This window comes from Anolis carolinensis, chromosome 2, assembly GCF_035594765.1.
Source record: "Anolis carolinensis isolate JA03-04 chromosome 2, rAnoCar3.1.pri, whole genome shotgun sequence".
NCBI lineage: Eukaryota > Metazoa > Chordata > Lepidosauria > Squamata > Dactyloidae > Anolis > Anolis carolinensis.
Window position 1 is genome coordinate 77,971,175 of NC_085842.1, and position 17,576 is coordinate 77,988,750.

Here is a 17,576-nt window from a genome sequence, read left to right on the forward strand (position 1 = left end):
TGCTTGGCTTTTTATTTAAAAGGAAGGGACTGGGAGTTTGGAAGGGGTGGGGTGGGTGTGCTGGGCTTGGTGCCGGTGCACCCATGGGGGGCTTTGTGGAGAAGGGGACCTCTCTTAGCTAGCTGCTGCCACAAAAGCTTTGGGAGAAGTTGCTTGTTGTTATTTTGAAGAAGTGAAATAGTTGGGCTAGGCACTGTGGTGTGTGTGGTGTGTGGAGCATTTCTGACATTTGGCAGGAAGGAATGGTGCCCTGTCTCCCTGCTGCTGCAGCTGATGGAGAAGTTAGAAGGCGGGGCCAACAGAGAAAAGAGCTAATGCTTTAAAGGGGATATCTTTTCCAGAAAGAAAAAATATCCCTAAAATTCGGGGATGACCCAAACATTGTAAGAGTGGGTGGGCTAAAAGTGGTAGATATGCCCTCCATGTGTAGTGATTTTCACCCCTCTAGCCCTAAATTAGGAAAGGGAGCCTGGGCAGCCCACCCATTGCCGCCAATGGGACAAAAGTATTTGTATTTTCGGATGGCGGAACAAAAGAGTTCATTCGGGTAGGCGCCGTTTTCTGAAGCGGCGAACAGAAACAGGGCCATACAAATGGAACAAACAGAAGCGGATAGCAATTTTATACAAATGCACAAGACTAGTAAGCACTATATTTGTGCCTATTGGGTATACATTTTTCTATCCTGAAAACTCCAGGGACTATCACTTAAGTAAAGTACTGTTTTGAATCCCAAGCTTTATCCTGAAAAAGCAGATCTTAGAAACTCAGTATGTCCTCTTCTTTAAAAAGAATGAGTCTTTTCTCTCCTATTGCCGCCACACCACTGAAATCAGATGACAAAAGTGTAGCAGTGAGATAGTTTGGATTATCTGGCAGTGTATACTCATATAATCCAGTTCAAAGCAGATAGTCAGGGATCAGATCCTGGGATATAGAGACGTGTAGATCCAGCCTTAGATGAAATACAAACACATGTGCTGTTTGTAGGTTAGGAGAATTGTAATCCAACCCTTCTTCAGGTCATCAGATGAACAGTAATATCCCACCATGGAAAATGTAGAACTTCTGACACTGGAATTGATAAGTGTGAACTTTAACACTACTTGGAATTTTTTCCTAACCTATAGTAATGAAAGAAGTAAGAATTTAAATGCTCTTGATTATGAGTATATAGAGAAAAACTCATTTTCAATTTTCTTTTAGAGCTTGTTGGAACATACTAAAAGCCTGTGAAAAGAAAGTCGGCAGAGAGCAGATGAGTTCAAGACAGTGACGGGGTGACTTCCATTATTTCCTGCTCTCAGAGATTATTGCCAGCTTGCTGTGGAGATGAATGGAGAACAACAGCATGAGACAGGTACTGCAATTATGGAGCCTGGAGTCACAACAGGTATTTTCTCAGCTGGCAACAAATTCTCAACATAAAATCTTGGTTCATAGGTTTTTGCATCCTTGTGACATAGTTGATTAACAGTGCAATCCTGTGAATGTCTACATTAAATAGACTCACTGAGATCAGTGGATTTACTTCCAGTAGGATGTATGGGATTGTTTGGTACAAGATCAATGCCTAAAACTTTTCTAAAACAATGCAGTCTAGAAATAGAGCAATTAAGAATGTTCCTCATCAGTACATCTGTGTTATATATGTGCAGTCACATTATATAATGACTGCACAAATTACTTTTTGACCTTAAATAATTTTCTACCACACACTGAGCCTTATTATTCCTTCCTCCTGCCTGCTGTTAATATGTGGCTCTTATTCAGATTAACATTAAACATTGGTATACTATTAACAGACCAACCTAATCTTGCCATGCTCAAAGATCATACACTGTCTCCCATGTCTTTTTTGACTGCTTCCAATTTAGACCAATCACAATTTAGCCTTTTAACTGTTCCTAAATAAGCTATGGTTTGACTCAAGTATAATTAGCTCAAAAAGCTAGCCCTCCAAATCTTGAATCATGAAGTTGGCTTGTGTTAACTCAGTTTAGACTTCTGACACAATGCTCAGTTCATTTGATATTGGTGACAAGTTTTCAAAACCCACCTAAATGCTATGCTGAAGCAGAAGGGAGCAATGCATGAACCCAAGTTGATGTCCGCCATCAGTTTGACTTCGACTTATGTCGACCATGGCCTCATCTACACTGATCATTTAATGTAGTTCGAATAGCTCCAAACTTCAGTGGCTAGATGATGCACATGGCAAATGCATGCTGCAGTGCTTTAAGGACTTTAAACTGACATAAGCAAACTCGGGGGAGTCCGAAATAAAGCCCTTAATATGCATCAGTGCACTCCAGTGTAAACCACATCGCAGAGCGAAATTGACTCCCAAGAATGCAAATTAAGGTGCAGATACTCGACGCGCTCGGCTGATCCACCTATGAACATTCAGATGTGGGGAATTTAAAAAAAAAACAAACACACATTCTCCCCAGCTGTCAAGCTGCTGATACTGCAGATCCTGGAACCAGCTAAAGGCCAGCCTCTGTGGTTTGTGTAATTACCGTCTGGGCCTCTAACCAGTTCTAGGATTTACTATATAATCATCTGCATAGGTAAACTAGTTTCTTCAAAACTTATCAGTGTACATGTGTCCCTTGTCCTAAGGTTTTCCTTGTCAAGATTTATTCAGAACATGTGTCCTTTGAAACTTACAGTATGATTTGCCAAACGTCACTCAGTACCCTGTTTCCCTGAAAATAAGACATCCCCAGAAAATAAGACCTAGTAGAGGTTTTGCTGAATTGATAAATATAAGGCCTCCCCCGAAAGTAAGACCTAGTAAAGTTTTTGTTTGGAAGCATGCCAAATGTACATGCCATAGATTGTTGTACATGGAAATAAAGGTAGTAACAAGAAATAATAATAATATGATAATAACTTTATTCTTGTATCCCACCTCCATCTCCCAGAAGGGAATCAGGGCAGCTTACACAGGACAAGCCCAACAACAACATAAATTTACATATGAACAGAAATTTAAAACAGTAATTTAAAAACGGTATAGCAATAAAATATAATATAGAAATTCTTGAAAGGATTCACAGTTTGGTTATGCTGGTTTGTGATGACAACTACTGTACAGTAGATAATAAATTTTCATTTTTTTAAAAAAAAATCAACCATAAACATGAATTCTTCTAAGATAAGACATCCCCTGAAAATAAGACCTAGCACATTTTTGGGAGCAAATTAATATAAGACACTGTCTTATTTTTGGGGAAACAGGGTAGGCATCCATGACTCAGTGGGGATTTGAACATGGCCTCATAGGGCCCTAGTCTAGCATTCAAACCACAATCCCACCTGTAACCCACCTGGGGCCTGAAATCCCAAGATGTCCCTCCTTTCAGTCACAGCTGAGGGACATGGTCACTTCTTGGTCACTCTGCAACTCCCTTCCTAGGGTGGCCAGAATACCTCCCTCCTTGCTGTTCTTATTTCACCAGACATTTTTTTTTATTCCAATGGATTTTTAAAAAGGAATTCAGTGGGTGGCTGTTTGGTTTTTATAGAGTGTTTTAACTGCTTTTTAATCTCTTTTCGGTGTATGATATGAATTGCTTTAATATTGTGAATGGTTAAATCCTACTTTAATGTCAGCCTTTGTATGTTTCTAGGGACATAGTTCTTGTTTCAAAAGTACAGAGTTTGAAGCAAATACTTCTTTTGATTTGCTGGGTTTGATTTTAGTTCTCATTGGGCACATTAAAAAAGAGTTGCACAGAATGTCTTCATCTGAGGGCGTTTTTACCACAGAGTTGTAGTGTATTTTAGAATATTAAAATGCACCTAGATCCAAAAGATATATCTTCACATAAATAGCTATCAGCCTTTCTTGTTTACCAAAAATGTAATGAACACTTAACAAAATAGATTTTGGGGAATGTGTTTTGGTGGGTTTTTTTTAATCTGTTAGTAAAAGAAAAAAATGTACATGGCAGATAGTTGAAACCCATGTTGTAAAATTCTTATGTTATAGACCAAGTTCCAAGTGAATTCTGTAACAAAATATGACTCTGAGGGAACACACATCTGCTTGGATGTGGTCTACATGTTACATTTCACAAAATTTGTGTAGATGGACTGTAAGTGGCCTGCTAAACATCTTTCACATAAGAGCTTGAATTTTGTGATGCCTCTGTTTCATAATCATAAATTGCACCATGCATTTAGAATCTGCCAACCTAAGTAATGCCAATTGTGATTCTATGGCCTGAAATTGTGTCAATTACACATTTTGAACATGTATACCCTTTCTCTTTCAAGGAATAAATATGCTGACAGAGAAAGTAATGGCAGAGTATGTGGGTGATGCAATCTGCCATAAATAGAGACATGAAGTGTTAGAATATTTCATTAACATTGGAGCTTGGCTATCCTCCTACCCACTCCATTGCCTGTTAAAAGAAGAGCGTGTCCCTAAGGATGTGAGTACATCCAATGCTGTGCATGGTAGCGCTTCTGTGTTCAGTGACCTGCCCTACCCAATATTTAGTTTATTTATTTATTTATTTACAGCATTTATATTCCGCCCTTCTCACCCCAAAGGGGACTCAGGGCGGATCACATTGCACACATAAAGGCAAACATTCAATGCCATGACATAGAACAGAGACAGAGACTGGGCTGGCCTCGAACTAATGACCTCTTGGTCAGAGTGATTTGTTGATTTATTGCAGCTGGCTTGCTTTCCAGCCTGCGCCACAGCCCGGTCCTAGTTCTCACATATTCTTTAAAATAACATGCCTTTGATTTCTCAAACTGGACTATTTTTTCCAGATAGGCTGGCCATGCTAGGTGGATCCCTCTGGGGTTAATTGTAGTTGGTGGGTCCACAGCTCAGAGTAATTGTAGCCACTGCTAGTATCTCCTCCTACTTTCACTTTCAAATACGTTTACTCATACATAGATTATTAATACCCATTTACACATATTATTGTGTATTATTATTATTACCATCAATGTAATGCATTTTCTTGTTGCAAAAAGAACAAAGTCTTGCAGTATTAAAATACAAAATTTCATATGGTTGATTGTTAAGGGAGACATATATCTTGCACATACACACATGTATATGTGTATGTCTGCATTTGTATATATACCTCCCCTAACAATAAATCATAGCGACAATCAACTGTTATAATGCAATCTTAAAAAAATAGCCAAACTTATATTTAAATGCTTGGGAGTAGAGGATTGTGTTAACATACTATCAAAGTAATGATGTGAGTATCAGGTGGATCTCACTAGGGAGTGCATTCAGTGGCCAGATTAGGGCAACAGAAATCCTTTGTCACATTGTCTTGAAGGAGGTGCTTGGAGGAAGGCTTCATGTTGACATCAGAACATGGACAGTTTATGACCAAAGAACCCCAAATCTCTGTCAGATACTGGATTCTGTTCTGCATAAGGTTTTATAGATTAAAACGAGCGATTTGTGCTGGACCCAGAAGCTTACAGTTCGGACAGAAAAATCAATGCACAAAACGCAGTTCAGTTTGAAAGAGACATTACTGTGAAGAAGGTTGGCATTCAAAGGAAGCATCTGGTCCCCATAGACTGATGGGAGTCTCATAATTATCCTGATGTGGACCTTGTGAATCCCCCAATTCCGCATGGGCCAGTGATCACTTCCAGACACATGGCTGGAATAGTAAACAAACAACATGCTCTAGCGAGTCCATGATATACTGCCAGTTATTATCCTATGTTCCCACAAAAGGAATAGAAAAACCTACATGGGAAGAAGTTAGGGAGGTAGCCCTTGCACTACAATGGAAGGAGTACCCCAAAAAAGAAAAATACCCCCCATGGTGTATATTAAGAGAAAACAGAATTTTATTTTATTCACATTTTTCAGTATTTGCATTTTAAGGTCAATCTTCTATCATATAAGCTAATGTCTGTGTTTCTAAATGAAAGTTGGCATTCTGAGGCATGGAATAGGATCTTCCCTAACCATAACCTTAAGAATAAATAAGTGTATGTGTGTGCGCGCGCGTGTGTGTGTGCTGTGATATATGTATCAAAGCATGTTGATGGAGTAGCAACAACAAACGCATTTGTCCACCAAAATATTGGCATAACATCTTCCAGCTTGTCAATTATATGACAGCTAAGGATAAGTAGGAGTGATTTTAAACAAGATAATTTCAGCTGTCTTTAAAATGTGTATTTAATAAGTACGCTGATATTGTTTGTTATGTATAAGGTTAAATCCTCGATTGAATTACCTGTCAGTCTTAAAACTAATAAACTGTTTAAATCATCAACAGTCTTCCCTATAGTATGTCAGTGTGTTGTGTAAAATGTGTGTGTGTTTACATGTGGGAAGATAAATGGATGGATGGATGGATGGATGGATGGATGGATGGATGGATGGATAGATAGAGGAATTAGTTATTTATGAACAGACATTGTTTTTTGTATGTGTGTTTTTGTTTTTTTATGAAATGATAGCCAAAGGATGTTCCACTAACTACATCATCAGTCAAATGAGATTTTATGAAACTGTTCAAGTGATCCTCCATTCATTCCATGCATGTTTTTGTACTTGAGAAGGAATTGGCAAGACCAGCTCTGAGTGTTCATTTCATAAAAATACTCTGTGAAATTGATGGGGCCACCATAAGTTGACAGGCGACTTGGACACATATGCACACACACATCTTGAAGAAAGAGTGCATGGCCAGGACTAGTGAGCTTTATTTCTATTTAAAATTTGATTCAGTAAAGCATTAAATCTGAAATTTTCTCCTTATAGACATAAGCCTCAAATCAAATGAGTTTTGGAAGGAGTTGATACCCTTTCTTCATGCACCTGCAAGTTGCTTGAAGACCACCACCACTTGTGCCTTTGTTGGGACATTCTTATTTCTCCTTGTTTTATTGATGGCTTATGTTGGTTGAGTTTACATCCAATTTAAAATGCAGAGTTTCCATCTTTCCTAAAATTACCACTTTAAACGGTCTTCCTTATATCAGTGTGTCTCGTTGCTAGATAACTGTGAATCAGCAAGGGATCTTCAGTAATTCACATTGCTGACTGGCAGGAACAGGATAGGCAGCATAAACAACATCTGTAGTGTCAGATCCTCCATGTTAGTTGGTGTCTTCTTTAAGGCTCCCTTTCCACAGTCCTCTGGGATTTATCATTGTTTTCTATACATTGTTTCTTTAACTTTGCGTGTTCTATAGAGTGCAATCTTTCCCATTGTTTTCTTGTCTTCCCCAAACAACTTGTATTAACAAGCACAGTATCTATCTCTATTCCTTTTTAAAAAACTGCACTCAGATACAATAAATGTTTTAGTTTATTTTCAAAGCAAAGCTTACCACTTCACAACCAAAGGATTTAAATTAGTAAACCATTTTCCTTTTGTGCCCTAAAGGATGCCATTATGACTGTTCTGGTGTTTCTTGTAGATGCAAGCTCTGGTGTGGAAGAACCAGAATTCAATTGGGATGAGTATTTGGAAGATACAGGAGCAATCTCTGCACCTCATGGCTCATTTAAGCATGTAAGTAAGAAAGCTTGCACACTGGTTCCGATAATTTTGGATTGACCCAATAAAGATATTGCCTTGGTATGGTTTGGGTTCTTGTTTTTCTGGTGGACAGGCTAGTTATTGTTGATTTTGAGGGCCTTAAGACTTGCACATGAGGTAGGGTTTCATCCGTGCCCGTCACCAGCCTCATCTCCTACACACATTTTGTATATTTTATATTTGTTTGTGTAATATCTAAATATAGGCAGAACTTAACATTCCTTTGAATTCATTAAAGGTAGTGTTGATATTTTTCATATAGTATAACTTCAAACTTTCTATAGTAATGTTTTGATTTTAATAATGTCATAAAATTCAGTTTCCACATTAGCTTAAGTTCATGGACAGTCATTTATTAAACATGCCAGAAGAATCAGAACCTTTGTAATATCTGGATAGCAAAAATTGCTAAGTCCATTTTTTTCTTTATTGGCTCTGTGCCTCACAAAGTTTAGTATTCTGTCTAAATTTTCATCCATCCTCTCGTGATTCCAGACAGAAGTCCATGTAGAACCTGGACTAAGGTGAAACCTAAGCATTTCCTGCTTAGGGAAGATCTCAACATCTCACAGCCCCAGTGCCCTTTTTGGGCTGTACCTTAATATTTTAGAAATGTGCATTTAGGCAGCATATTTCATTTTTTAAGTTGTTCTTTTTCTGTAGCCAGCAGAGATGAGCTGGGAGGTGAGTGTGGGGCATGACAAAAATAGCACTAGTCCTTATTAAGGAGAAGATCAGGAACCGTCTCACTTTACACAATTCCAGCAGTATGATTCCATTTTAACTGCTATGTCTGCATTGTACAGAATTTTGAGTTATCTAGAGTTTTTTAGAGTTCTCTGGCTGAGAATTTGAAATACCCAACTAAATGTTATAAACCCTGGTTAAATATGTTACAATGCATATATTAATTTTAAGAATAATTAGGTTTATAGTAAGTTAGAGTTTTTGATATTTTGGGATTTTGTACCTTTTGTTGTTAACAATATAATATTGTTCATACAGAATGTTCCTGTCTGGGATAATTTTACTGTAGTGTTTACATTTTCCATAGGATGTTGGCATCAGTTGTAGCGGAAACATAGCGCTATTATTGGGTGATGTGAAAGGGTTTCTGATTAAGGAACTGGCTGGTTACTGAATCAGTATTAAGTGCTTTAGAAATGAATATTGCTACACTTCCTTCTAGAAAGTAGCACCAGAATAAGGTAAGTGGAGTAGCCACACACATTTTCGAAGGAAGGAGTTAGACAAGCTTTCTCTTATGAGGCTACATAGGTGTTTTACACAGTTTTGTTATTGGCTACATAAATAGTTAATAACATTGTATTGTTATTGATTATAGGTAAACAGCTTTACAGAGGAAGCACATTAAACCTATTTCTAACTTGATCAATTCCTTTTTTAGTCCAGCACAAACACAGGCTCATTATAAAAAATGACTTTAAAATGCTGTTTTAAAGATTTAAGCCCTGAATGCTGTTTTCAGGATGTAAGCCAAATTGGAATATTGTTTTAGCATGTCTGCAAATGATTCAGGATTGATTTTTGCACTGTTCTGTTTTTTTTTTCTTCCTTGCAGAACTAATCCCCCCCCCCAATGCCTAAATCAGTGCCTTTGCTAAACTTCTGAAAACTTTACTTGCCATGAGTTTAATTTTAGAAAGGCTTGATCTTTGTAGCTTTATCAGACCATTAACATTACAGACTGTGTATTGAAGTTTTATTTATTTCAATAATATTAATGTATATATTACTTATTCACTAAAATCATACATTCTACAGAATGTCAGATATTAAACCTGGAAAGATAAGATTAAATCGGGACATTTGTGTAATATTTTATAACCATACTCTAAACAAATTATTTTTTCTTACAGTTGTTTTTAACTCAGTGAAAACAATCCACTGGGAAATGTGGACATAGTTAACCATCTTCTGACATAAAATCTGCTATTTAACCAACCTGTCTCAATGGTTTTAAAGTTTGTGGAATAGTTGCAATGCAGTTTGGAAAAATATCCCAAATTCTTAAGTGGCTGGATCAGTGCTTATGTATGAATGAATGAATATTTTATTTCGATCTGTGACCAGCATTTATTTATATAGCTGTTATTTCACAGTGGATGCTCTTTTAAAAATAAAAGAAGAAAACACAGTAAGATTGTAATTCTGTACTATTTACTCAGTGGGACTTTTCCATAGACATGTATAGGGTGGTATTGTACATTGATTCATTTCATGTAGTATTGTGTCCTTACTAGACTACCATAAGAGGGTGCTATTTGAGCATAAGAGGAAAATGTTGTGCGTATGTTAATTCTAATCCACAAATATTCCAACGATAATATTCTAAAATTGCTGTTTATTAGAGCCTGTGTCCAAGTAAGACTAGTATTCTGTTCTGCATGTTATGTGTTTTATTTGTTTATATTTTTGCCTCCCTCTGTCTATAAATTCTAAGCCTCTGAATCCTTTGTGAGGAATAAAATCATATGCCCTAGATTTTAATTTTATTTCTGTGACTGCCTTGTGTTAGGTGACTTGCTAGTACATGGAACAAATTCTTACAATAATATGTTCATTCCTTTACATTGAAGGATATGCTTGCAAAACAAAGGGAAACTATAGATTAATGTTCCCTTAAGGCAGCGTTAAATGAAACAACATTTGAACATATTTGAGTGTTCAAATAGGGAAATAGTGAACTATCCTTGATTTTATTGTAGGGCACATATGCTTCATAATTAAAGTCAGTCCCTCAGTCTAATTGCAAAGAAGAATAGTAGTGTGATACGATCATTTCAAACATATTTTTGAAGCAGTGTATTATTTTTCAGATAATTATGGATTCAAACTGGTAAACTCAGGGGTCCCCAAACGAAGGCCCGGGGGCCGGATGCGGCCCTCCAAGGTCATTTACCTGGCCCCCGCCCTCGGTTTTAGACTTAGGCTCGCCCAAAGTCTGAAATGACTTGAAGGCACACAACAACAACAACAACAACCCTAATTAACTTGACTATCTCATTGGCCAGAAGCAGGCCCACACTTCCCATTGAAATCCTGATAGGTTTACAGTATGTTGGTTAAAATTGTTTTTATTTTTAAATATTGTATTGTTCTTTCATTTACTAATATTGTGCTATGGTAATAATATAATATATTGTGTATACATATAATATTGATAATACAGTAGAGTCTCACTTATCCAAGCTCACTTATCCAAGGTTCTGTATTATCCAAGGCAGTCTGCCTTTTAGTAGTCATTGTTTTTGTAGTAAATGTTGCAATGTTTTGGTGCTAAATTTGTAAATACAGTAATTACTACATAACATTCCTGTGTATTGAACTGCTTTTTCTGTCAATTTCTTGTAAAACATGATGTTTTGGTGCTTAATTTGTAAAATCATAATGTAATTTTATGTTTAATAGGCCTTTTTCTTAATCCCTCCTTATTATCCAAGATTTTTGCTTCTCCAAGGTTCTGCCGGCCCATTTATCTTGGATAAGTGAGACTCTACTGTAATATTATAATGTAATACAATATAATACTTATTTATTTATTACAGTATTTCTACCTCCGCCCTTCTCACCCAATAGAGGACTCAGGGCGGCTGATAATAATAATAAGACAATATAATAATATTGTATAATATAATAATATTAATTATATATTATATATTAAATGTAATATTACCAATAATATTACAGTATAGTGGTGTGGTATAGTACAATATAGTAATATATAATGCTAATATTGTGCTATGCTAATTATATAATATATTGTATGTACATACAACTTGTAAGCCACTCTGAGTCTCCTTCGGAGTGAGAGGGGGTGGGGTATAAATGTAGTAAGCAAACAAATAAATAATTGTTGGGTGGTGTTCGCACTACAAATAAGACATGTACAGTGTAAAATTTGTTCATTTTTTTCCAAATGATAATTTGGCCCCTCAACAATCTGAGGGACCATGAACTGGCCCTCCACTTAAAAAGTTTGAGGACCCCTGGGTAAACTGCTCTACTCTTGGTAACATGGATTGGTGTATTCCACATTAAAAAAAAATTACCCCTTTTATGATAATGTGGTCTGCATTGCCTGGCTCTGGTTTCTATTGCTTTTGAAGAAATGTCTAAGGAAACACTTTGGTGAGCTTGGTGCATGAAATGCTGCCTTGAATTTTATACATCGTTTATCTGGCAGAAATATAATAAGGCAGTCTCTGTCAACTTGGTACTTAGATCTACCTTTTTGGGGTGTTATTATTTGTATATTTGATTAACCTATTTCCCAGCAGATGAGAGGTCAACCTACTATATGTTTGGGTTGCTCTTCCCACTTGTTCCTATAGGCAGAAATTTATGGGAAAAACCCTCTGGCCTCTGAGTGGGGGAAGCCAACCCCCAAAGGCCAGTCTTGTTCGTGCCTAATAACAACAACAACAACTTTATTTTGATCCCGCCCTGTCTCCCCAAGCGGGCTGCCTACAATACTTGTACAGCAGCATTTGCTCATCTGAGCCAATTGAAACCAGCTAAGCAGTCTAATCTTTTGGTTTTTTTTTCCTTTCCTTTCCTTATCTTTAAACCTTCCAATCTAATTTCTGAACCTGAGTGTCTATCCTTTAAACAAAGGGGGAGGGTAAACCTCTCTTTTTAAATTCATGTTATCTGTTTTCCTTACTCCTCCCAAGTTCTCCCCTCCCCTAGAAATTCCTAGAGCAACTCTGCAGGAAGACACGTCTCTAGGAATCCCTTTGTCCTGAAGAGCAATTTTATGGTTAATTTCCAGTGGATGTTGATAATAATTTTACATTTTTGCTGCCTTTAGATAGCATATGTTGCAACATTTTCAATTCTTAGCCATTCCTTTTAATTGCCATGTTATAACCTCTACCTTCATTAATTTTATTAAGGTGGACACTAGCCTACAAAATGGCTTTTCCCCAGGCATGAAACTGGAAGTTGCTGTTAAACCTGGCCCTGACACTTATTGGATTGCCACAATCATTACAACCTGTGGGCAATTGCTACTACTGCGATATGATGGTTATGGAGAGGATCGGAAAGCAGACTTCTGGTGTGATATCATGACTGCTGACTTGCACCCAGTTGGCTGGTGTGAGCAGAACAAGAAGACACTGAAAGTTCCCGAAGGTAATCTTACCATAGTTTTTTGGCGGCAGATTCCCATTCAGTCTTTGTGTGAAGCTGTCTGTGCTCAGCTTCCTATAAAAACATGAATCTCTCTTGTGTGCACTGTTGTTAGCTTACTGGAATATGTGTATGGCAGCTGTGCATTTTAAAAAAAATTGTCAGTGTGTTGGACCCATTCATATAAGTAATGGAAATCTGGTGAGAATCATTCATCTTCCAGTTCCCATCCTTGGAGTGTCTTCTAGCCTTGGACTCCAGGTAATGGGTATTACACTCACAGAATTGTTATTAATCACAATTTCTGTTTCTGGACATGTGAACCTGTCTTTGGCATTTCCAGGATAAATTTTATTCTGTCACTTTAGTAAATTCGGCTCTCCATGTTTGTTTAACTTTTCTGGATTTGGTTCATGTGGTTTTTCAAGGACTCTTGCATTCCTCCAGTGCAACTCTGTGGTCAACCTCTGTTTGAGCTCATACTGGAGGATCTAGAGATTTCTAGTGGCATATTTTCTTTAAGTAAAATTTAAGTTTTTTACACTTTCACAGGGGTCCTATTCTCCTAACCCATGTGAATATGGAGGACTGGCTGCATTATCAAATAGCAAAAGTAAATGGTCTCTAATGATTTTGTCTTTTTTTAGGTATCAAGGATAAAATTTCAAACCAGGTGGAATTTCTTCAGCAGACTTTGAAAGGAGCATGCAGTGCCCCTGCTAGCCTTCTTGAAGGGGTATGTTTGCACAGATTGCAGCAATAAAAGGCTTCTGTCCTTTATTAGCATAGTCAGTGGTGAGGAATGCTGGGAGTTGCAATCCAATGAAAGCTCCAACATAACCTTAATCCAATCGCTATTCCCAATTACAGTAAATCTGCCAGGTCTGCTATTTGCATGATAAATCAGCACTTAAGTAAAACTAATTGAGTCAGTAGGTCTGTTCTGGCATGGGCTGCCTTTAAAACAAATATTGTTATTAATATTATATTTTGCCACATGAGTAGATTTTGTACATTTAATCCATAAACGTCATTTATCTATAACCCTATTTCTCTGCCCTCTTCCTATTTCTTACTCTTCCTCCATTAAATATTATCCACTCATTTATCTAATATATCTTAGTTCTGTTCACTCTTTTTCTTCTCTCCTCCCCCACCTTCCTCACCCCATACCCATAACTCAATTTCCATTAGAATGTTAACTTTTCCCATCTCTATACAATATTTACATTGACTTCACCTCTATTTATCCATTCCATATATATTGACCATTTCTCTTTAATTGTTCTCATTTTATAATCCTTATCCTCCCACTTGCTATAATATCTGATTGGACCTGATCAAACGAGTAATTGTTCCAATTTATCATATTCCATTTTTTTCATCTTTCCAACCCCATCTCACCTTTTTCTCACAATGGGACCCTAAGGTGGCTTACAAAAACAATATGTTAAAAAATATGTCCAGTCCATTGTAAAAGCAATTATCTATTAAACTAGAGGTTGTTTTTATAAAAAGGGATTCGTAATAGTAATTTAAAATGTCAATTTAATTTAAAAAGTGGTCAGATTCATAATTATAAACAGTTGCTTATTATGTGAGCAAGCCTTAGGCTCATGTGTAGAAGATGAAGGAAGTGTTAAATAAACTGTTGCAGATTAAAATACAAACAAAGACTAGCTTGGGTCGCTAAACTCAATTGTATTTGAAGTGTCTTTTTGAAACATTTTTCAGCTGAAATTCATACAACAGATTGAGTGGTTACAATTTTGAAGAATGTTTGTATAATTTGCTTGCATTTCTTTAGTTAGATAGTGCTCACAAAGAAATTATTTTCTGCACTTTTCAGACAGCCACTTATGTCAGAGAAAGTGCTTTTATGGGGAAGACCTGGTTTTGCTTCCTCCATGTTTATTTGCTTTGTGTAAAATAAAATCGCTGAGTCCCATAGAATTGGGAAGAATTTTCCCTGCACGACCAAAACTAGTCAGTACAGGGAAGGTCTAATTTGCTAATGCTAATTCTATCACTAGGTTCTCTTATAATTCTCCCTATTGTTTTGGTATGCAAATTATTTCATGAACATTCTGGTAGAGACATCTCAAGAAAGAAAACATGTATTGCAACATAATGTATTTAAACACAAGCCCCCTTACCCCTGTAGGTGATGTGGGAGCATTTTTGTATAACTAGTTCAGACAGGGGTGTGCTTGGACTGCATGGGCAAGACACATTGCAAAATACCTGATGGATTCTGTGTGCTTGAATTCAGCCACCCACTGCTTGAAAATATATATACATACATAAAAATCCAAAAAGCTAACCTTGGTTTTGTTACTTTATATAAGGAAACACCATTTTACCACACCAAAAAGTACCAAATTAAACAAAATGAAAAATGAGTTAGAGATGACAGCATGTTGTTGGCTAGGAATAGAATATTATCTACAGTTCTAAACTATCAAAATGTATCGGATCACTGTGGCCCAGGACTTGGAAGATTGCACTATATAGCAAAATAATGCATCTCCTCAGCATATTTTTTTCCGATTCCTGTAAAACTTGTTCAGATGGATTTGGTACCTTTTGGAAATCAGCTCCACATATGAAATTGAGCATCCACAGATTTTGGTATCCATGGGAAGGTTCTTGGAACCAAACCCCAGCATATACCAATGGCCCAGTGTACTAATTTTTTCTGAGCAGATTTGGAAGATGAAATGTCTAAAAGCAAGGACTCTTAAAAGGATTTAGCAAAAGTACTTGCTAGCATTCCATCAGAAATGATAAGAATTTCACAAGGACATTATATGTCATTTTTCTAGCCCTGAGTTGAAAGGGAAAATGACTTTGCAGGACAACATGGAGACAAATTGTGGTTTTGGCTTGCTGTATGAAATACAGATTATCATGATCTTGGCTCTGTATCTGTCTCTCATATGTGTGTGTGTGTGTATGTATGTATGTGTGTGTGTGTGTGTGTGTGTATAGTGGAAGCTGCTGTGGTATGAATTGGAAATAGGACGAGACTGTCCCATCTTGCCTGGATACCTGCTGTGTTTCCACTGAGCTAACAGTAAACATGGTAGATGTCCTCATAGAATTCAGCAAGAGCAACAGAGATTAATGATATGTCTTTCCAAGTTAAGTGAACCAGGAGTTTCCATTAATCCTTTTTTCTCTGTTTTACTCTAGCTCCATCGAGGGAAGAATCCTTTGGATCTCATTGCACCTGGTTCGAGATTAGAGTGTCAGCACACGCAAGATACCCTGGGTGCTTGGATAGTTACTGTTCTAGAAAATATTGGTGGAAGACTCAAGCTTCGTTATGAAGGACTTGAAAATTTAGAACAGTATGACTTATGGATGTTCTACTTGGATCCCTTTCTCCATCCAATGGGCTGGGCAACTCAGCACGGATATGTCCTTGAACCCCCTCTAGGTACAAAGCTGTATTTTTAGTTTCATTTCCATATTGAAAAGTTTAATGAAAGAGTCTTTCATTCTTTTAAAAATGTTGTTTTTCCTGAATCTTATTAGAAGCTATGAACCAAGAGTAGAGATCTTTTTTCAGACTAATGGCTGGATTGTTACACCAGAAATCTCTGGGTACCGCACACCAACAGTGGGTATATAACCAGAACTCAGAGTTGTTGTCACCCCAAACTCTTACCTATCATTCACATACACAGCCATATATTCATTTCTTCTCTCTTTTTTCCCTTTAATGACACACACACACCTTTGAGGAATATTCAAAGTGCAAACAGATAATTTAGAGGATTTCATATTTGCTAATGTGCTGAAATGTCCCGCACTGTCCTATGAGGAAAAATGTGCAAGAGCTTTGTCAGTAAAGTATAATATAGGTACATCCCAGTTGCCCCTACTCAATCAGCCACACTTTCCCGCCCAAGAACATTTCCCCTGTTTAGTCCACTTAGTTCCCTCGATGGCTCCCCTTCCAGTTTAACATCGGAAGCATCCCTACCTGAAGCCCAAGGGAGACTATACTCCAGCCTTACTTCTTCTGAAAGTTGACTAGCCGCAGATCCCAACCATGTAGGGGGGGAGGGGGGACCGGAGGAGGGGGGCACCATTCAGGTCGTGTGGGGGAGGAGACTTGCGGGTCACCAACACCCTAGGGAGAAGCGCAACAGAGTGCTTGCGACCCTTGAAAAGGTAGGAAGTGGTAGGCCCCATGGCAGTCCCCTTAGCCTTAAGGTCTTGCTGATCAACGCCAGATCCGTCAATGGCAAGACCGCTGCCATTCAGGACTTGATCCTGGATGGGGGGGCGGATCTGGCTTGCATTACCGAGACCTGGCTGGACGAGCTGGGGGGAGTAAATCTCACTCAGCTGTGCCCACCAGGCTTCGGAGTGCATCAGCAGGCCAGGCTGGGGGGGCGCGGAGGAGGGGTCGCAGTTGTCTATCGGCAATCCATCGCTGTGGCCAGATGCCCTGTTCCGCAAGCATCTGGGTTTGAGTGTGTCCACCTGAGGGTGGGGAACCGTGATAGCGTGGGGTTTCTGCTGGTGTACCGCCCACCCCGTGACCCAGTAGTTTCCCTGACTGAGCTAGCAGAGGTGGTCTCCAATTCGGCCTTGGTCTCCCAGCGCCTGGTGGTGCTGGGAGACTTTAACATTCATGCTGAGACCCCTTTGACTGGTGCAGCTCAGGATTTCATGGTCGCCATGACGACCATGGGGCTATCACAAATTATAACTGGTCCTACCCATCAGGCTGGACACATACTCGACCTAGTTTTTGTGGCGGACGGTGGAATGATCAGAGTGGAAGAACAAAACACCCTTCCTGTGTCATGGTCTGATCATTATCTGGTCAGTTTT

The 17,576-nt window shown here is 38.1% G+C and overlaps 1 protein-coding gene across 5 annotated transcripts in view; it reads left to right on the forward strand.

Moving 5' to 3' along the window:
• Positions 1-17,576, forward strand: part of sfmbt1 (Scm like with four mbt domains 1) — a 104,891-nt gene that overhangs the window by 59,012 nt on the left and 28,303 nt on the right. For 4 of the 5 annotated variants that reach the window (XM_062970022.1, XM_062970024.1, XM_062970021.1 and 1 more), the window contains exons 2-6: positions 1,207-1,393; positions 7,447-7,541; positions 12,488-12,728; positions 13,373-13,461; positions 15,921-16,167. In XM_062970022.1, the coding sequence (XP_062826092.1) occupies positions 1,333-1,393; positions 7,447-7,541; positions 12,488-12,728; positions 13,373-13,461; positions 15,921-16,167 (733 nt within the window). In that variant the 5' untranslated portion in view covers positions 1,207-1,332. The remainder of the gene's footprint in view (positions 1-1,206; positions 1,394-7,446; positions 7,542-12,487; positions 12,729-13,372; positions 13,462-15,920; positions 16,168-17,576) is intronic. The other variant, XM_062970025.1, reaches the window with a different exon arrangement.